This window comes from Populus trichocarpa, chromosome 10 (assembly GCF_000002775.5).
Source record: "Populus trichocarpa isolate Nisqually-1 chromosome 10, P.trichocarpa_v4.1, whole genome shotgun sequence".
In the NCBI taxonomy this organism is placed as follows: Eukaryota; Viridiplantae; Streptophyta; class Magnoliopsida; order Malpighiales; family Salicaceae; genus Populus; species Populus trichocarpa.
In genome coordinates, this window is record NC_037294.2 from 20,793,872 (window position 1) to 20,809,701 (window position 15,830).

General features: G+C 37.1%; 3 protein-coding genes across 3 annotated transcripts; 2 read left to right on the plus strand and 1 right to left on the minus strand.

Annotated features, from left to right (window-relative positions):
* The first annotated feature begins 660 nt into the window (after positions 1 to 660).
* LOC7463437 (BTB/POZ domain-containing protein At5g03250) lies at positions 661 to 4,945 on the plus strand. The gene is made up of 4 exons (XM_002315270.3): positions 661 to 1,046; positions 1,675 to 1,744; positions 2,670 to 3,887; positions 4,186 to 4,945. The coding sequence occupies exons 1-4, from the start codon at positions 988 to 990 to the stop codon at positions 4,720 to 4,722; spliced, it is 1,884 nt and encodes a 627-aa protein (XP_002315306.2). The 5' UTR covers positions 661 to 987; the 3' UTR covers positions 4,723 to 4,945.
* A 681-nt stretch (positions 4,946 to 5,626) lies between these two features.
* LOC7468419 (uncharacterized) lies at positions 5,627 to 7,764 on the plus strand. The gene is made up of 3 exons (XM_002315271.4): positions 5,627 to 5,959; positions 7,266 to 7,392; positions 7,476 to 7,764. Exons 1-3 carry the CDS (start codon positions 5,772 to 5,774, stop codon positions 7,551 to 7,553), a joined length of 393 nt encoding a protein of 130 aa, XP_002315307.1. The 5' UTR covers positions 5,627 to 5,771; the 3' UTR covers positions 7,554 to 7,764.
* Positions 7,765 to 9,311: 1,547 nt separating this feature from the next.
* Positions 9,312 to 14,435, minus strand: LOC18102755 (E3 ubiquitin-protein ligase WAV3-like). The gene is made up of 2 exons (XM_024609527.2): positions 13,749 to 14,435; positions 9,312 to 11,629 (listed from the first exon to the last, which is right to left on the minus strand). The coding sequence occupies exons 1-2, from the start codon at positions 13,959 to 13,961 to the stop codon at positions 9,698 to 9,700; spliced, it is 2,145 nt and encodes a 714-aa protein (XP_024465295.2). The 5' UTR covers positions 13,962 to 14,435; the 3' UTR covers positions 9,312 to 9,697.
* Between the last annotated feature and the right edge of the window lie 1,395 nt (positions 14,436 to 15,830).

Here is a 15,830-nt window from a genome sequence, read left to right on the forward strand (position 1 = left end):
ACAAAAGAAAATGAGTTGGAATTTGTTTCTTCTTCTTATTTTCAACACTTTACTTCAAATGTTCTTCAAGTTAGGTGATGAATAATGAGTACTTTTAAATATAATGAGGGAAATAAATAGTGTAGATTTAAAAACAGGAGTGCCATTTTTTTTTATTACAAACATGATTTAGTTATTGTATTTTTCAAATTAATCTGGATTCCTTTTTAAATATATATTTTTTAATTTATTTAAAAATAAAATTGATATTTTTTTAAAAAATAATATTAGATTTTGACCTAATCAATCGAGTCAAATTATATTAAATTTAAATTTTTTAAAAACTGATCCAAATTAACCATAATAATCTAGAAATACAGTTTAATAATAGTATATTTGGTAATATAGTTCAATATATTTTCCAAACTGATTTTTTCTTAAATAATATAAAAAAATATTTTTTTTATAATTTCAATACAATAATATTAAAAATATAAAATATTATTTTAATATAGTGTAAATAATGGTAAATTGCATCAACACACAAATTAAATGTGTCTCGAACAATTAAATTGGCGATAATGCCAAGAATGAATAGTAACAACCAACGACAAACAAAGCATATATTAACAAGTACTGCACTCCTAACGTAAGAAAAAAAGTGAGTGCTTAGAAAGATGATCGAAACAAACACTGCCTGTTTTTTGTAACAGCAGCAAGCGATTCTGCTCCTGGATTTTCCCCTTTGGACTCGGGACTCTTTGTTTTCTTTAAATGTTTCTTTATTTTTTTTTCTCTATTACCCGAAAAGCTGCAAACTTTATCAAAAAGGATCCGAACCAGCTTTTATGTTTCACTCACTTCTCTTGCTATCACTATCAGAATTCAGAAATCAACATTTCCATTGCTTTTCCTCGTTAAAAGATCATTTCTTTGATACTTACATCGCAAAGGTTGTTGCGTTGACAACTTCTTTCAGTGTTTTTGTTGTAGTAGCTTAAGCTACACATGGCTTGCATGAAGCTGGGATCAAAATCAGAAGTGTTTCATCTTGATGGCCATACCTGGTCTGTCACTCTTTCCTTTATACTTATGTTCATATGCGTGTGTGTGGATGAATGTAACGTATTTGATTATAAAAAGTGGGGGTTTTGTCAAAGTTGGAAATCGTATAATGGGTTTATTTTGTTTTTTGTTTTTATGTTGAGATGGGTTTTTGGGTTGATTATGATAGTGCTAGAGGGTAATATTTATGTGAGGTTGTTGTGTGTTTGTGGCTTATCGTGCTTAAGAAATGTGTGTTTAAAGATGATTACTTGCAAAGATCACTGCCATTATATAGTGGTACTGATGTAGCCAATGTAATGAAAACTGAGTGTAGATGAATGAGTGGGGTCTTTCCCCATCTTAGTTCTGGGGTGAAAAATTCAAATGATAAGTGTAACAATAGGTGCAAATCTGTTGAGTCAGTTCTACTGCTGTTTGCAGTCAATTGGACTTACTTCCACTTGCTTTTGGATTGGATTATATAAAGGTTTTTCAGGCACTGTATCATTCATTGATGCTAATTTTTTTCACGTATAACCTCACTTGATAACTAATTGTGCGTACTTCTACATGAAGTAGTGTTCGTTTTTTAAATAGAGATTTCCAACTGCATTTCAAATAAACCAGAATGTGCTTAATTTGGTGCAGGCTTTGCTCAACCGGGCTTCAAAGTGATGTCATTATTGAAATTGGGGAGACGTCTTTCCATCTCCACAAGGTGTGTTTACATGGCCAAACCTTACTTTTGTTCATCACTAGATTACTAAAATTTGTTGTGTGTTATATAGACACCACACTCTGAGGTGACACTCGAAGGATGCTCCTTTAAGAGCAACATTAAGCTTAGACGTGCATGTCTCATACCTTATGGTTCACCTTATGTGTGAATTTTGCAAATAGAATAGAACTTAACTAGAACGGCCGGCATGCTCATCTTGTAACACTGAGTTATTCTTTCGTTGACTATTTAATAAAACAGACCATACTAAGCAGACAATACTTGAAGTTTTTTAAGGGAAATCATGTTATTTGGATACAGGAAAATGTATGCTTGATGATTGCACTATTGGTTCTTCCTAGTAATTAGGGAAAACTTTAGCTGGCATTAATTTTTAGTTATCTCTAATCATCACAGGTTAGCTAAAGGATATCATAACTGGCATTTAATCTTAACAGTTTTCTCTTACCCCATTTCATCAGTTGTGTTCCGAGCTTGGAAGATATTGCTTCCATGTGTTAAATTAGCTCATTTCACCTCAAAATATTGAGGATATCGTGGATCAAAAGGAGATTTAGCAATGAGACTTTCTTTTGTACCTTTTATCTTTGTTGTTTATGAAAATTTTAAAGAATGAAGTTAGTAAAATGGAAATAAATTTTGGAAGCAATTATCTCCACCCTGTTATTATTTCTTTGATTGTTTCCCCTTTTCCTCTCATTCTCAGATATAATGATACTCGTGTCTTACACATTGGCCTTGGTTTGCTCTACCATTCATTGGGGAAGAACAAAAAGGCTTCCCCCTCTGCCTAGCTAATTAGAACTGTGGTAGACACCATATCTTATAGTGTTCACTTTTATGATTTTATTTGTTCACCATTAAAATGAATTTTTTTTCTTTCGTCCTCTTTTCTTTCCTCCAGTTTCCATTGCTCTCTAGAAGTGAAGCGCTAGCAAATCTTACTGGAGATCATTCTAGCGAGAATGAGAAAAGGTGTGTTCTACAACTTCATGATGTACCTGGTGGAGCAAAAACCTTCTTGCTCATTGCCAAATTCTGTTATGGAGTAAAAATGGAACTCACAACATTGAATGTAGTCAGTCTCAGATGTGCTGCTGAGTATTTTGGGATGAGCGAAGATTATGGGGAGGAAAACCTCATCGCACAAACAGAAAATTTTCTCAATGAAGTATTTGGCGGCTGGACAGACTCCCTTAAAGCTCTTGAAACCTGTGAAAACGTTCTAGCACAAGCTGAAGAGCTTCATATTGTTTCGAGATGCATAAATTCCCTGGCAATGAAAGCTTCTACAGATCCAAGCTTGTTCAGTTGGCCCATGCAAGGAGGCAGCGACATGAGGAACCCAGATGGCACTGTATTCTGGAATGGAATACGTACTTCAGCCAAGCTGCATCCTGTGGGTGAGGATTGGTGGTATGAGGATGTTTCCTTGCTTAGACTACCTCTGTACAAAAGGCTAATTCTGGCAGTTCGTTCAAATGATATGAAGCCTGAGAGGGTTGCTGGGGCACTAATGTACTATGCAAAGAGGCATCTGCCTTTGCTGGGCAGGGAATCAAGCATTGAGAGTGGAAACTTTGCTGCGCCTAGATCAACAATTTCTGGTACTTCTGAAGCAGATCAAAGGAATCTTCTTGAAGAATTAGTGGGATTGTTACCTGATCAAAAGGGTGTTACTCCAAGCAATTTCCTGCTTAGACTTTTGCGAACTGCCATGATGATACATGCCAGTCCATCATGCCGAGGGAATTTAGAGAAACGGGTTGGAGTCCAGTTGGACCAAGCATCTCTTCAAGACCTTCTGATACCAAATACAGGATACTTAGTGGAAACCCTTTATGATATTGACTGTGTTCAGCGAATTCTCAATCATTTCATGCTGGTGGATCATGATGATCCTACATCAAATTACATAGTAGATGAGGAGCAAATGATGGAAGGTTCTCGTTTCCCAACTCCAATAACAACAGTGGCAAATCTGATCGATAGTTATCTAGCAGAGGTGGCACCTGATGTTAATCTGAAGTTAGCAAAGTTTCAGTCCCTTGCTGCTGCTGTCCCTGAATACGCCAGGCCATTAGATGATGGAATTTACCGAGCAATAGACATATATCTAAAGGTAAAGGCGATAACTTTCAAATTGTTCTTTACTTGTATTCCTTGTCAAAGTTCATCATTAATTCTGATGATATAGTTCAATCTTAGGGGCTTCTTTGTTCACTGTCTAATGGCATTGTTTAAAATGGAGCACTATTTTGTTGAAAGTTGCACCTTATGCTCGTCATGCTCCTCCTTCTCTTTTCAATTTTTGGCTAGCCTATGTTAATGGAATTCTTTTCCTACGAAGCTATTTCCTTGTGCCTTAGATCTGTGATTTTGTTATTTCTGTGGTCACTAAAACTTTCCTTTTAATGCAGGCGCATCCATGGCTAACGGATTCGGAACGGGAACAACTTTGCAGGCTCATGAACTGTCAGAAGTTTTCATTGGAAGCCAGCACTCACGCAACCCAGAATGAGAGGCTACCTCTTAGAGTCACTGTCCAAGTTGTATTCTTTGAACAACTACGGCTTCGCACCTCTGTTTCTGGCTTGTTTTTTGTCTCTGAAAACCTTGATAATTCACGAAATCTAAGTGGGAATCTTGCTCTTGCCAGAAATGGTTTGCACACTGAAGCAGGAGCCACACATGGCCGCATTGTGGTTGATGACATGAAAAGGCGAGTTTCTGAGCTCGAGAAAGAGTGCTTGAGCATGAAACAAGAGATTGAGAAGATGGGGAAAACAAAGTTGGGGAGTTGGAACAACTTGTTCAGAAAGTTTGGTTTTAGCCATTCAAAGTCAAAACCTGGGGATCCTAAAGCATCAAAACCAACCGATACCAAAGAATCACCAACATCCTCAGCACCACTCGTGAATGGAGGAGAACATCCCAATAACGAATCAGTAGAATGAACCTTTTGATCTCCCAAGGAAAAGAAAAGGAAAAAGAAAAAAAACATTTCCTTTCTTGAGTTTAGCGTAAGCTATCTAGTTAGAGGCTGGTTAAGTTTATCACGTGACTGTCTGTATTTACGAATTAGCTAGTCGGGACTCGCCAATTTTTTTTTTTAATTTGTAATTAATTTATTAACAGTAGATTATCAAATTTTAATATAAAGGTGCTTTATTCATTGTATTGTAGGATTGTATTCAAGGTGACATGAAGGGGCAGGTTTGGGAGCTCGAAAAAGAGTGTCTGAACATGAAAGAAGAGATTGGGAAGCTAAGGAAGACAAAACAAAGTTGGACCATCTTGGCCAGGCAGTCTGTTCTGTTTGATCAAAGCCAAAATCTAGGATACCAAAGCAGTAAATTAAACCCAAAAATTCCAAAGTATCACCTTGTCAGCTTCACTCATGAATGGAACAGAACATCACAATCCTTAATCAGTAGAAAGAAAGCGAACTCTCGAGCACCTCTTCTGAAAGCTATATAGGAAAGGAAAGCTAATTCGCTGCAAATCCATGCAAACCATAACTACAGCTCACTAGTGGCTTGTATGAGGGATGCCATTGTTTTTCTGATGTCTTTCAAGTTTAATCGCAAGATTAATCCATCTATCAACAACTAAAAAAAATTTCAATCAAAAACCACAAAATCTATCACAATATTAAATTGATTTTAGCCCACTTGTGCTCCTCTTGGTTAAATTGTTTTGATTTTAAAAAATTTACAACTTTGTTCCATATTCTTCTTCTTCCAAGAAAATATTTGTAGACCTCACAACTAGGGAGCCAGGCCCAACAAATAAGAGAATCTAGTTGATATTTGTCAGCCCGCAGACAATAGCCTAAGCAAAGCCCAAGACATTTAAATCACTAAAACACTCACAAGACTATTCGAATTAAGCAGCAAAGATCTCCCAAAACAGAACCCTAGAAAATCGAAATCCAAAACGAAAATCACAAAAAACCAGGGAGCAATCCTGTGATGCGTGTAGCCTTTAATGATTTAGAGGAAAAATGTCAACAATTGAGACCAATATGAGCCAGCCCCATAAAACCACTAACGCAGCTAGAAAGATTGAGACGTCATTTGCATCATCGTTCAAAAGATGGGGTAGAGGCCATCCTTTTGTCAGATACGGTCTCCCCATGATTTCTCTCACTGTTTTTGGGAGTATAGGACTTGCTCATCTCTTGCAAGGCAGGTTTGTGCTTTTCTTTTTCTCAATTTATGAAAAAGTTCGTAGCTTTATAAATCTTAGGATGAAAGATGGGGCCTTTGTAATATTGTAAGATTATAAGTATTCATGTGAGATCAGTTTCTATTGTGAAAAACCCAGTTCGTAGTTTTTGTGTTTATATCAGGTTGGTGTTGAATTTAGGCTGACAATGTTAGCTTCTGTTTTGTGGTTTGAAACTTTTGTAACTTTATGAATCATGCTAGCTTGTGTTTGCGTGTTGTTAAATTTTTCATTTACTTTTGTAACTTTATGAATTGTGCTAGCTTTAGTTTGGCTTATTTGAGTTATTAAAAAAGGTGAGTGACCTAATTTTAAGGTTACTTTCAAGCTCATGTTTGCAAATAGTTGCAGACAGAAGTTGCAGTTGGTTGATTAATTTATTGAGATGTTGGTATATTTAGGTTTTAGTTATTTTAGTTTCACTTGCTATGAAGGCCGGTAGTTTGTGTAGTTCTTGTATGATATGCCGTAACCTGAAAGCCTGTTGGTACCCATTTTTGGGTTTTTGGTCTGGTTTCCTTTCTGGTGGAGACTGGGTTTCTTGGTTTTGGAATTTTCATGGCTGAAATATCATTCATGGAGGAGATTACATGTTGAATGAGGTGCACTTATTTTCTCTTGATAGAGATCTACTGGTTGTCAAAAAGTCTTGCTTTAGGAGAAGTTGGGAGCTTCTCAGTTTGGAACATGTGAATGTTGTTTGAATTTTTTTTAATTTTATGACACTACCTTTATCTTTCTAATCTTTTAATGTATCATATGAGAAGATCTACCCATATTGGCTGTGCAGATTTCTTATGTGGTACCATTGAAACCCTACTCATTTTGGTCGTCCAGATTGGCACCATTGAAATGTGAATGTGAGGTGAAATGGTCAGTTAGATCCTTTGGCTGTACTGGCAGATATTGGCCAAGATTGTTGGATGATTTTGAGCAGTTTAATCTTTGATGTAATCTTTTCCCTCTAGTAGGATCAGAATGTGTTATTTGATCATATAATCCAAATGATTGCAAAATGGCCATGGTTTTTCTCGGGCACGGCTTTCTTCATACGATGCACGTGACATAGATGTTGTGCAGATGATCTGTATATATGCTTTTGTGATCATGATTTCAGTTATTGGTCTTGGCCCATACTTGATTCATGATATATGAAATAATGCCTGTTTAAAACACTGTTTCGGTGCCTAAAAACTCACTATTATCTTCAGGTTTTCATTTCATTTCATTTCATAATCTTTTACTAAGGTGGTGGGATTCTGTAGTTCAGGAAGGATATTGCTAAGGTGAAAGATGATCGAGAATGGGAGATTATTGAGACACAAGGAGCACTATCTAGATCTGGACCACCAGGATCATACAATCCTAAAAAGATGTCATTGGAAGAGGAGTTAAAGGTAATTGCGGTTCTGATAGCACAACTTAAATTAATAAAACCATGGACATTTCTATAGCTTACTTGCTTCTCTGTGTTTTACAGGCTTTGCAAAAGAAAGTGGACATAACCAACTTTGAGTACAAAAAAATTCCTAGGCCAAACGAAGGCAAATCAGGCTAGTCCTGCTAGTTTGAGCTTGTTGCATGTGTCACTAAATTGCACTTTAGCTGGAAAGTTCATGAGATTTTGTATTATTTGTGTAGCAGTAGTGTTTTCTAGTTTTACGAGTGAAACACTTCCATATGCCCCTGTTGTTCAGCAATAAATAGTGAATAGATGTGATACAAGCATCCAGTTTTGCCTGAATAAGTTCAATGCTCATATTTGATTATTTTGTATCCCAAAAGACCCCAATGACAACCAATTACACTATCCAATTCATAAGAGGAAAACTAGCACTGGATCACACAACGAATCTCTCTCTTGTACATTTGTCGACCATACTTCAAATGAAGAATCGGTATGAGAGGATGATAATTGTTTATTTAAACTCGTACGAGCATATGACATATTCAAGTCGTCACACTGCCGGTGGGGGTTCAGGTGGAAACAGACCTGGACAGCAACTTGTAAATAGACCACAGCAGCACAGAAACCAGATCCTGGATATTTCAGAATTTGAAAAAAAAAAAAAAACAGTAAAATTACCCAAAAGAATCGGAAGACCTGATATTTATTTTGAATGTTATATAGGCAAGGAAAAAGAAATGTTCATTACCATGACAATAGTCGTCTAGAAGGTCCAGGAGGCATGCCTGCTGCTGGTGGTGGTGCTTCTCGTGGTGGAGGTGGATCCATCTTTCTTTGTAGTGATCGGAGGGGAATTAAAGTAGTTCTGGAGTAGATGGGTGTTCGAGAGGTTTTGAACTAACAGGTGAGAATTTTTGTTTTACGATACTACGTGGGAGCATGGATAGAGTAATTTGGTACAACTCCCGTTCTTAACACTTGCATCCATCTACCATTCAAACGCTGTTGTATCACGTCAAACTCACCTGTAGCTGTTGTATCACGTCAAACTCACCTGTATTTCTCTTGAAGTCCATCAATTTTATGTACAAGTATATGTACATTTGAATTTTGATGAGTGGTCCCTAATCTCTTTTTTACAACTTGTGTGAACTAACAAGGACTCTTCAATATCTTATTACAAGGGTGGGTCTAGAATGCTTGTGTTCTGGGTATAGACACAATACCTGTCTCCGTCTGGAAAATCGATTTGAATACAAAAGCAGATCCGTTGGTCTAGATGGGCATAAGCCATAAGTACCAACTTCCTTATTATATATTAACTTGATGGAAATTTCAAGAATCCTGTGCTAAGGCTTAGCGCAAGCATCTTAAAAAGGCACTCCACTATTACGGTACAACGTGAAGCTGTGGCTTAAGAGGCCAGGATTCGAGTAAGGTGGAATCACATTAAGGGCTCCATCCTTTTGGAGTGAAGTGTCCAACTATGGATAAAATATCCGGCATCATTTCTGACGAAATTCCATTTATTCTGCCCTGATGTTTCTCCATTATTTGAGTTATGACTGATTGGACGCTCTGTGTTTCTTTGTTACTCTGCAGTCTGCCATGCCATTTTTTCACTTTCCGCATTCCTCCGATGACAGTTTGCTTTTACAGTCTCAGGAAATACAAATTAACCATCTCATTTTCCAGCATGCACGTAACCCACCACAGGCATTGCAATAAGTTAATAACTATGGCACAAAGACCCATTTCATTATCTAACTTAACATGTAAGATGATTCTCTTCTTTCCCTTCTGCCGTGCTTGATATAAATGACATAAAGATTGACCTCATGCAGGCCCCATACATACATATTGTGCATGTGCATGCACGAGAGAGGGGGAGTAAATTGGAAAAAGCGATTAACACTCTCTGAAAAGAATTGAGAGCAGGTAAACTATATTAGGCGAAAACTTCACCCCAACCATCTCCACAATTACAAACTTATACCCAGTTATCCCAGAGAAAGTACCGTTGCTCCTTATGTACATCACCCCCATCAACACAAATAAGAGAGCAAAAGTTGTAAAACCTACCTAGTGTTCCTTTTCTCTTTCCTCTCAAATATATCCCCCCACACTTTTCCCCAGTTTTTATTCATTTACACGTGACATCAGCAAAATCACAGTACAAAAAACTCTTCTTATCTCTCCAATTTTATCCCCTTAACCCCAAATAATATGTGAAAACAAAAAGGGAAGGCACTGAAAAAGGCTACTTGAAGACAATGCCCGCGATGGTCCTAAAATCACCTTGGCTTTGGTTGTGATCCAAATGACCATGATGGTTGAACAAGCCTCTGAGTTGATGGACTGCCCAGGAATGTAGCCTGAGATCGAGCGAGCATCTCCGTCATTGATGGGGTTTGATAAGATTGAACAAGACTTGAACCATCAGTGGAGTCTCCTCTCACAGTTGCTCTTTGCCATGAGTGCGAGCTGAGGCCTGATAGAATATACGCTCTCCCAGATGCCTCGTATACATGTCTGCTTGCCATCCTTTCTTGCATCTCCTTGAGCTCAGCATCTAGTCCAATACATAATCGATCATGGAACTTAGCTGACACAGTTTCTGACAATAACATTCGACAGTTTTCAAGGATAGAAGCTGCACCAGCTAGATCTCCTCGTTCAGCTGTGGTTCTTGCCCGTGACATTGCTTCAGCTGCTTGGAACCTGTTGCGTTGCCTATCCACTTCAATTGACACTATTGCTTCTCCAGATATTTCAGGTCTTTCAAGTTTAATTTCTTCACTTTCTAATGTTGCCATTTCTTTAGTTAAAGGATCCCTGTATGCACATCTCACCTTTAGCAGTGATGTTTGATTCCTGGAAGGCTCTGCTGGAACATTGACCGAAACCAGGAAATCTCTCTCTTCATCAGCATATAAATCTCCAACATCTATAAACCCAGAGCGGGCATCAACCATCACACGACTAGGGTAACTTCCTGCTTTCAATGAGCCAAGGTGGACACTAGGGTGCATACACTCAACTCCCACTTGCAACTCCTGCACAACGACACTTAGAAGACCCCCAATGCACTGTGCAAATGCATCCTGGATAACAGCTTCAGTCTCAATAAAAGAGAAGGTGCCTCCAGAAATTTCAGAAATGGAATGCATTGATGAAGCATCATGGTCAGCGCCAAAGCCAAAAGCATGCACCGGAATCTGGAATCCAGCATTGTCACCACCATGAATCGACACAGGGAGGAGCAGCTGGTAGTTTGGTTGAGGTTGGTTACCACCATTACCACTGACAGTATAAGTATCCTGCCCATCAGATAGCAGTATAATACTTGCCACAGGATTCTTTTCCCTTCGGTCTTCCATTACCTTGGCTCCCTTTCTCAGACCTTCAGCAATGTTGGTCCCACCATTCGCAACCAAAGCGTTGACTGCTTGAAGTGCATGCTGCCGACCTGTGTCAGACATTCTACGAAGGGGAAAGAGGCGGCGAGCAGTAGAAGAAAAGGCAATAACCGAGAGCCTGTCATTGGAACCAAGGTTCTGAATAACAAACCCCATTGCTCGTTTTAGCAATGCCAGCTTTGTACCTGCCATGCTACCACTGATGTCAAGCACTGTGACTAAATCAACCGGAGCACGTGGAGTTTGAGATAGTTGAGGCAAGCTAGCCTGGTTTCCTCTGGGGTTTAATCTTCCAACTGTTGCAGCAGCTTTGATATGGACCAAGACAGTGAAGTTATCGTAAGAATTAGAACATGATGCAGCTGACACTTCTGGGTACGTTTTGATCTCAACTGTTTTAGCAGGATTGTGGCCTGCATCATTTTTATTGCCGGAGCTTCTCTCAGAGGATGCAGGTTGGAGATCTAAGGATTCATCATCATCGAAAACACTAGGTTCAGGAGCCTGCAGCAATGACACATGTCGCCGATTAAGATCTCGACGTGGCGGGGGAGGTAATCGGTGGACCATAGTCATCAAAGCATCAGTTTGAGGCCAACCCGCTGATGCTCTCCCAGGCAGTGGATCCAAAGTTGGTGCCTGAAAGGGGATTTCTTTCCATTTCGCTCTGCAAACTGGACAAAGTTGGTTGCCATGTTTCACATTTGAAGAAATGCAGTGGAAATGGAAGGAATGTGAGCACTCTGCAGTAAAAATCGCATGTCCATCACCTTGTTTCATCTTGGCCAGGCATATCGAGCAGGTTTGCTGAATTGAAAATAAAAAATCCAGAAAGGACATGTGTCAGATGAAAATTTGGAAAAAATAATTCTCACAACATCCATGACAGTAGTCGCAGCATGCTATAGTAAACCAGCAACCTCGTAAATAAATCTGGGAAATGGAAATATAATAGATCTACAGAAATCAGAATAAAAGTTGCTGGTTGCATTGAGCAATCTGACAAGTCTCAATATTGGTATGACAACATTAACTTAGTAGAAGTTGCTGTATCACAGGACCAGTTGAGGATAGTGAAGGACTAATCTGGAAGCACGTTAAGATGAATCTCCCAGAACTCGTGCATCTAATAGTGAGTGGCTGCATATGTCAATCCGATTTAAAGAAACTGCAAATTAGAAACTACTTCTGACATCTAGTACTCAAGAAAAACAGACTTTTAACATGAAAAAAGGCACATGAGTACATTTTCTTATTTTTTTCTTGTGGTTATAAGTGCACAATATCAGCATAAATTACAGATATCAGATTGTTTTACATCAACTTTATCATCACAAATTGCATAACAATCTATTGCTAGCATATCACTGTAATCCCTGGGCAATCTTCCTGTTTTTTATGCCCCTCCCTCTGCTTTCAATAAAAGATGAATGCGAGGATATTTCATGTTGATCGTGTAGAACTACTCACAACTGATTACAGTTGTAGGTGTGATTAGCTTTGTGGCCTTGGGCCAGTCCAGAAAAGAAGTATTATAAAAAAGGGAGGAAGGAAAGTAGCAAGAAATCAACATTAAGGTTAAAGAAAGTCAATGTTAGGTATCCGACATATGGGACACACTGGGAAATGTAGAGTTAAAATACGAGAGTGCCTTTTGAAGATTATCATGCAACTATACAGTGGATACAGATGAACCAGAGCTTTCAACAATGCTAAATCCAAATCCACATCCATGAAAGGAAGCGAAATGCTAAGTTGCTTTATGACGATTCTTTTCCTGTCTTTTCTTTTGCTCTCTGATGAAGTTTCACACCTAGAAAGCTTGCAACCAAATACTCGAAATAGTTCAAGTCACCAAGCAAGCTGCTTTTCTCGTCTCCAAGGGAACGAGGAAAAGGAAAGATGAAGTCTATAGTGTTCCTTTTACTATTAAGCCAGTTGGTAATGGTTCAGAAAGGGACTCATGCAGTAACCCCACAAGGTCAAAGAAAGGAAAACAACATGACATCAGCTTCACAGCGCAATAATTTCAAGTACTGGTCAAAAACTGCCAAAACCACTGATTTAAGATCAGACCAAGTAGAGATATATTATTAAATTCTACAGTCTTTTTTTTTCTGCATACAGATGATACGCAGACAAGATCTTCAAACAAATCCACGGATAGACGCAGAATCTATCTATATGTTCATTTTAGAAATAGAATATAGAGCCAAAACAAGACGCAAAGATACAAGCTCGTGCAAATTCATTAGAAGCAGGAAAAACAACAATAAATACCATGATTAATGGTACAAAATCCCTAAAATGCAAATAAAACAAAGATGCTGGAAAATACTTATAAATGCCTAAAACTGTTTCAGCTGTCCATGTCATGAGAAAAATACAAAGGAAATAAATGCTTATAAAAATCCAGTGCCCCTATTTTGAAGGTGACAACGATGCATAATGAAAATCTAGGAAACTAGATTCCTTATCTATGCTACACTTAGTAAGTGAAAACCTTCATTCAATTAATAGTAGTACACGTAATTGGCTTATTAGAACTAGTTGAGCTGAGGTTTTAAGGATCAGAAAAAAAATAAAAACAGTAGGAGATACACAAACCTTTCTTTCTACTTTCTCAAGAATCAAAGACCAAACAGGTAATTATAAGATCCATCACCCATAATTACTTGAAAATCACAAGCTCTGGCAACAACATATACCTTAATAGAACATGACAAAAACTATCTACACTAAGAACTACCCTAAAACACAGACTAGAATATAGCAAATACTATACACAAAACTTCTTTTTCACCACAATCTCAACTAAGAACTACCCAAACCCATCAAGAAACAAGAAAGAAAACACTATAATGTTCAATCCTTAGCAAATAAAAACAAGAAAATATATGAGAAAAAAGAAAAAAAGCAAACAAACCTTGGATGATTTGCTTCCACTCTTGGCCAACCGTAACCCATGCGAAGATGGTGTCGGTGTCATTGGTCTAGAATCCCAATTTTTTGGTGAAAGCAAAGCAGCATCAGATAATCTTTCACTTGAAGGTGCTGCTGAGTCATCTAGAGTTCTAGGTACATAAACACAAAGATTTAAACCCAAAGCCAGCTTTGCTTTTCTCCATTTACTTCCCATTTTTACTTCAATAATCTTTCTTAGCTAACCAAAGCAAGAACACACACCCAAGAAAAAATACAGATCTCAAAGTGAAAGCCTTTGAAACTCCAAGATGCTTCCTTTTTGTGTTTTCTTTCTTGGAATGATAGAGAAAAGTGATGGGTTTTCAACAAAAGTAGAATGGAACACAGAAACCAAGACCGAAAGAGAGAGAGATTAGTGGAGGGAGGTCTTGTTTTTGTTTTGTGGTGTTATATATTCTAGAGAGAAAATTTTGGGTTTTGCAAGGCTAAAAAAAATGTCAAAGGAAGTGACTGATTCTCAGACACAGAATGAGAAATGGGTGGCTTAAGAGTAGTCCAAGCCCTCTCGTGGTGTTCTTCTTGGCCGCCATTGAAGAGGGAGTTAGAGAGAGAGAGACAAGTAGGCTTTTAGAGAGATTTAAGGATTTTGAGTTTTGACCTTTGTTGTCGATGTGTTGAGATTTTGAGAGTAGCAAATGGAGGCATAAATAACTATTTTTTTATTAAAAAAAAAAATAAAGCACGTTTGGGTTGAATAGAGAAAGCTTGATGGCTGCTTTATGCTATCATCAATCATGCAGCTCTTGGCTATCGGATTACTCATCTCCTCTATTTTCTTTTTCTTTTTTACTTTTTCATCATCTTTTACAGCTCAGTCTAGGTGGTAATTACTACTCTTCTACAAAGTTAAATTACGTGAAAGAAATCATGATGATACGTTTTGAGAATGTTTTTAGTCTACAAAGTTTAACTTCTTTTTATTTTAACGTGGATGAAAAGGTTAGCTTGTGTTTATTTTAAGTAATTTTATGAATTGTAAAATTAATAACTATATAAGTCTTCAGAGATTTTAGAAACTTGAACTGGTAATTTCTAGAGAATAACTTTAGAATTTGACCAGTTAAATCACATCTCTCATACTTAAAGTTTAATTTTCTAGATTATTATGATAAAATTGGAAAAATGTATTTTAATTGATTATATTTTTTTTACATATAAAAACGTTGATTGGAGCAATGTTTTTTCTTTTTTTAATCATTTGGTTCGTATGCAAGTCCATCTTTTAAGCTTGCGATGCCCATACATTTGACTATGCATTTTTAACCCTTGGGAAACTTGCAATTACTTACTGACAAATCTCTTTTCGAGGACAAATGTTTTTGGACTATTCCTTCCCCCCCATGTTAAAACCACACAAAATAAAGTAAACTCTACTTTTAAAATTGGTCAGCACCCTATGAAGGCTAACTGTGTATTTTTATTTTTATTTTTATTTTTGTATTGACGGGGAGGGTATGTTTAAGAGTATTTTTTTAATTCAAAAGATTTAAAATAATATTTTTTTAATAATATTAGAATTATAAAAAAATATTAATTTAATATTTTTATAACAAAAAAACAATTTAAAAAATATAAGTTGTAGAGTGTTGCGAGTTGGGACTTCCTCAAAGCATTAAACCAGTTTCAGTTAGCCCAACTTGTAGGTTTTGCCCATACATGCAATGACTTGACGATTAACTATAGAAATCATAATGCTGGAAGCTCGAGTTGTGGTCTTCCTTCAAAAGATGAATCGTCAAGCTCAATCACCATGCCTAGTTTTCAAACTAAAACTATGAGCTTTTGGCATCAAGCCAGACCCCCTTACCTGTGTTTTAAAAAATATGTTTGATATAAAAAAGTATTAAAATTAATATTTTTTTAATGAACTTAATAAGTTGATATTAAGAATTTTTAAAAATTATTTTAATATATTTTTAAATAAAAAACATTATATATGTATATATATAGCAATAAACATAAATTAAATGGGCGTTTATGTGGTAATGTTAGTGCTTGGTTGTCAAATCTCCGAGTCTCTCCC

What these genes read in the sequence shown, in the direction of transcription:
- LOC18102755 (XM_024609527.2), bottom strand. Translation starts at nt 13,961, where the DNA reads ATGGGAAGTAAATGGAGAAAAGCAAAGCTGGCTTTGGGTTTAAATCTT. An exon ending in GTGGAAGCAAATCATCCAAG is followed by an intron (nt 11,630 to 13,748) that starts GTTTGTTTGCTT and finishes TTTTCAATTCAG; the next exon opens with CAAACCTGCTCGATATGCCT.
- LOC7468419 (XM_002315271.4), top strand. Translation starts at nt 5,772, where the DNA reads ATGTCAACAATTGAGACCAATATGAGCCAGCCCCATAAAACCACTAAC. An exon ending in GCTCATCTCTTGCAAGGCAG is followed by an intron (nt 5,960 to 7,265) that starts GTTTGTGCTTTT and finishes TCTGTAGTTCAG; the next exon opens with GAAGGATATTGCTAAGGTGA. An exon ending in CATTGGAAGAGGAGTTAAAG is followed by an intron (nt 7,393 to 7,475) that starts GTAATTGCGGTT and finishes TGTGTTTTACAG; the next exon opens with GCTTTGCAAAAGAAAGTGGA.
- LOC7463437 (XM_002315270.3), top strand. Translation starts at nt 988, where the DNA reads ATGGCTTGCATGAAGCTGGGATCAAAATCAGAAGTGTTTCATCTTGAT. An exon ending in CATCTTGATGGCCATACCTG is followed by an intron (nt 1,047 to 1,674) that starts GTCTGTCACTCT and finishes AATTTGGTGCAG; the next exon opens with GCTTTGCTCAACCGGGCTTC. An exon ending in CGTCTTTCCATCTCCACAAG is followed by an intron (nt 1,745 to 2,669) that starts GTGTGTTTACAT and finishes TCTTTCCTCCAG; the next exon opens with TTTCCATTGCTCTCTAGAAG.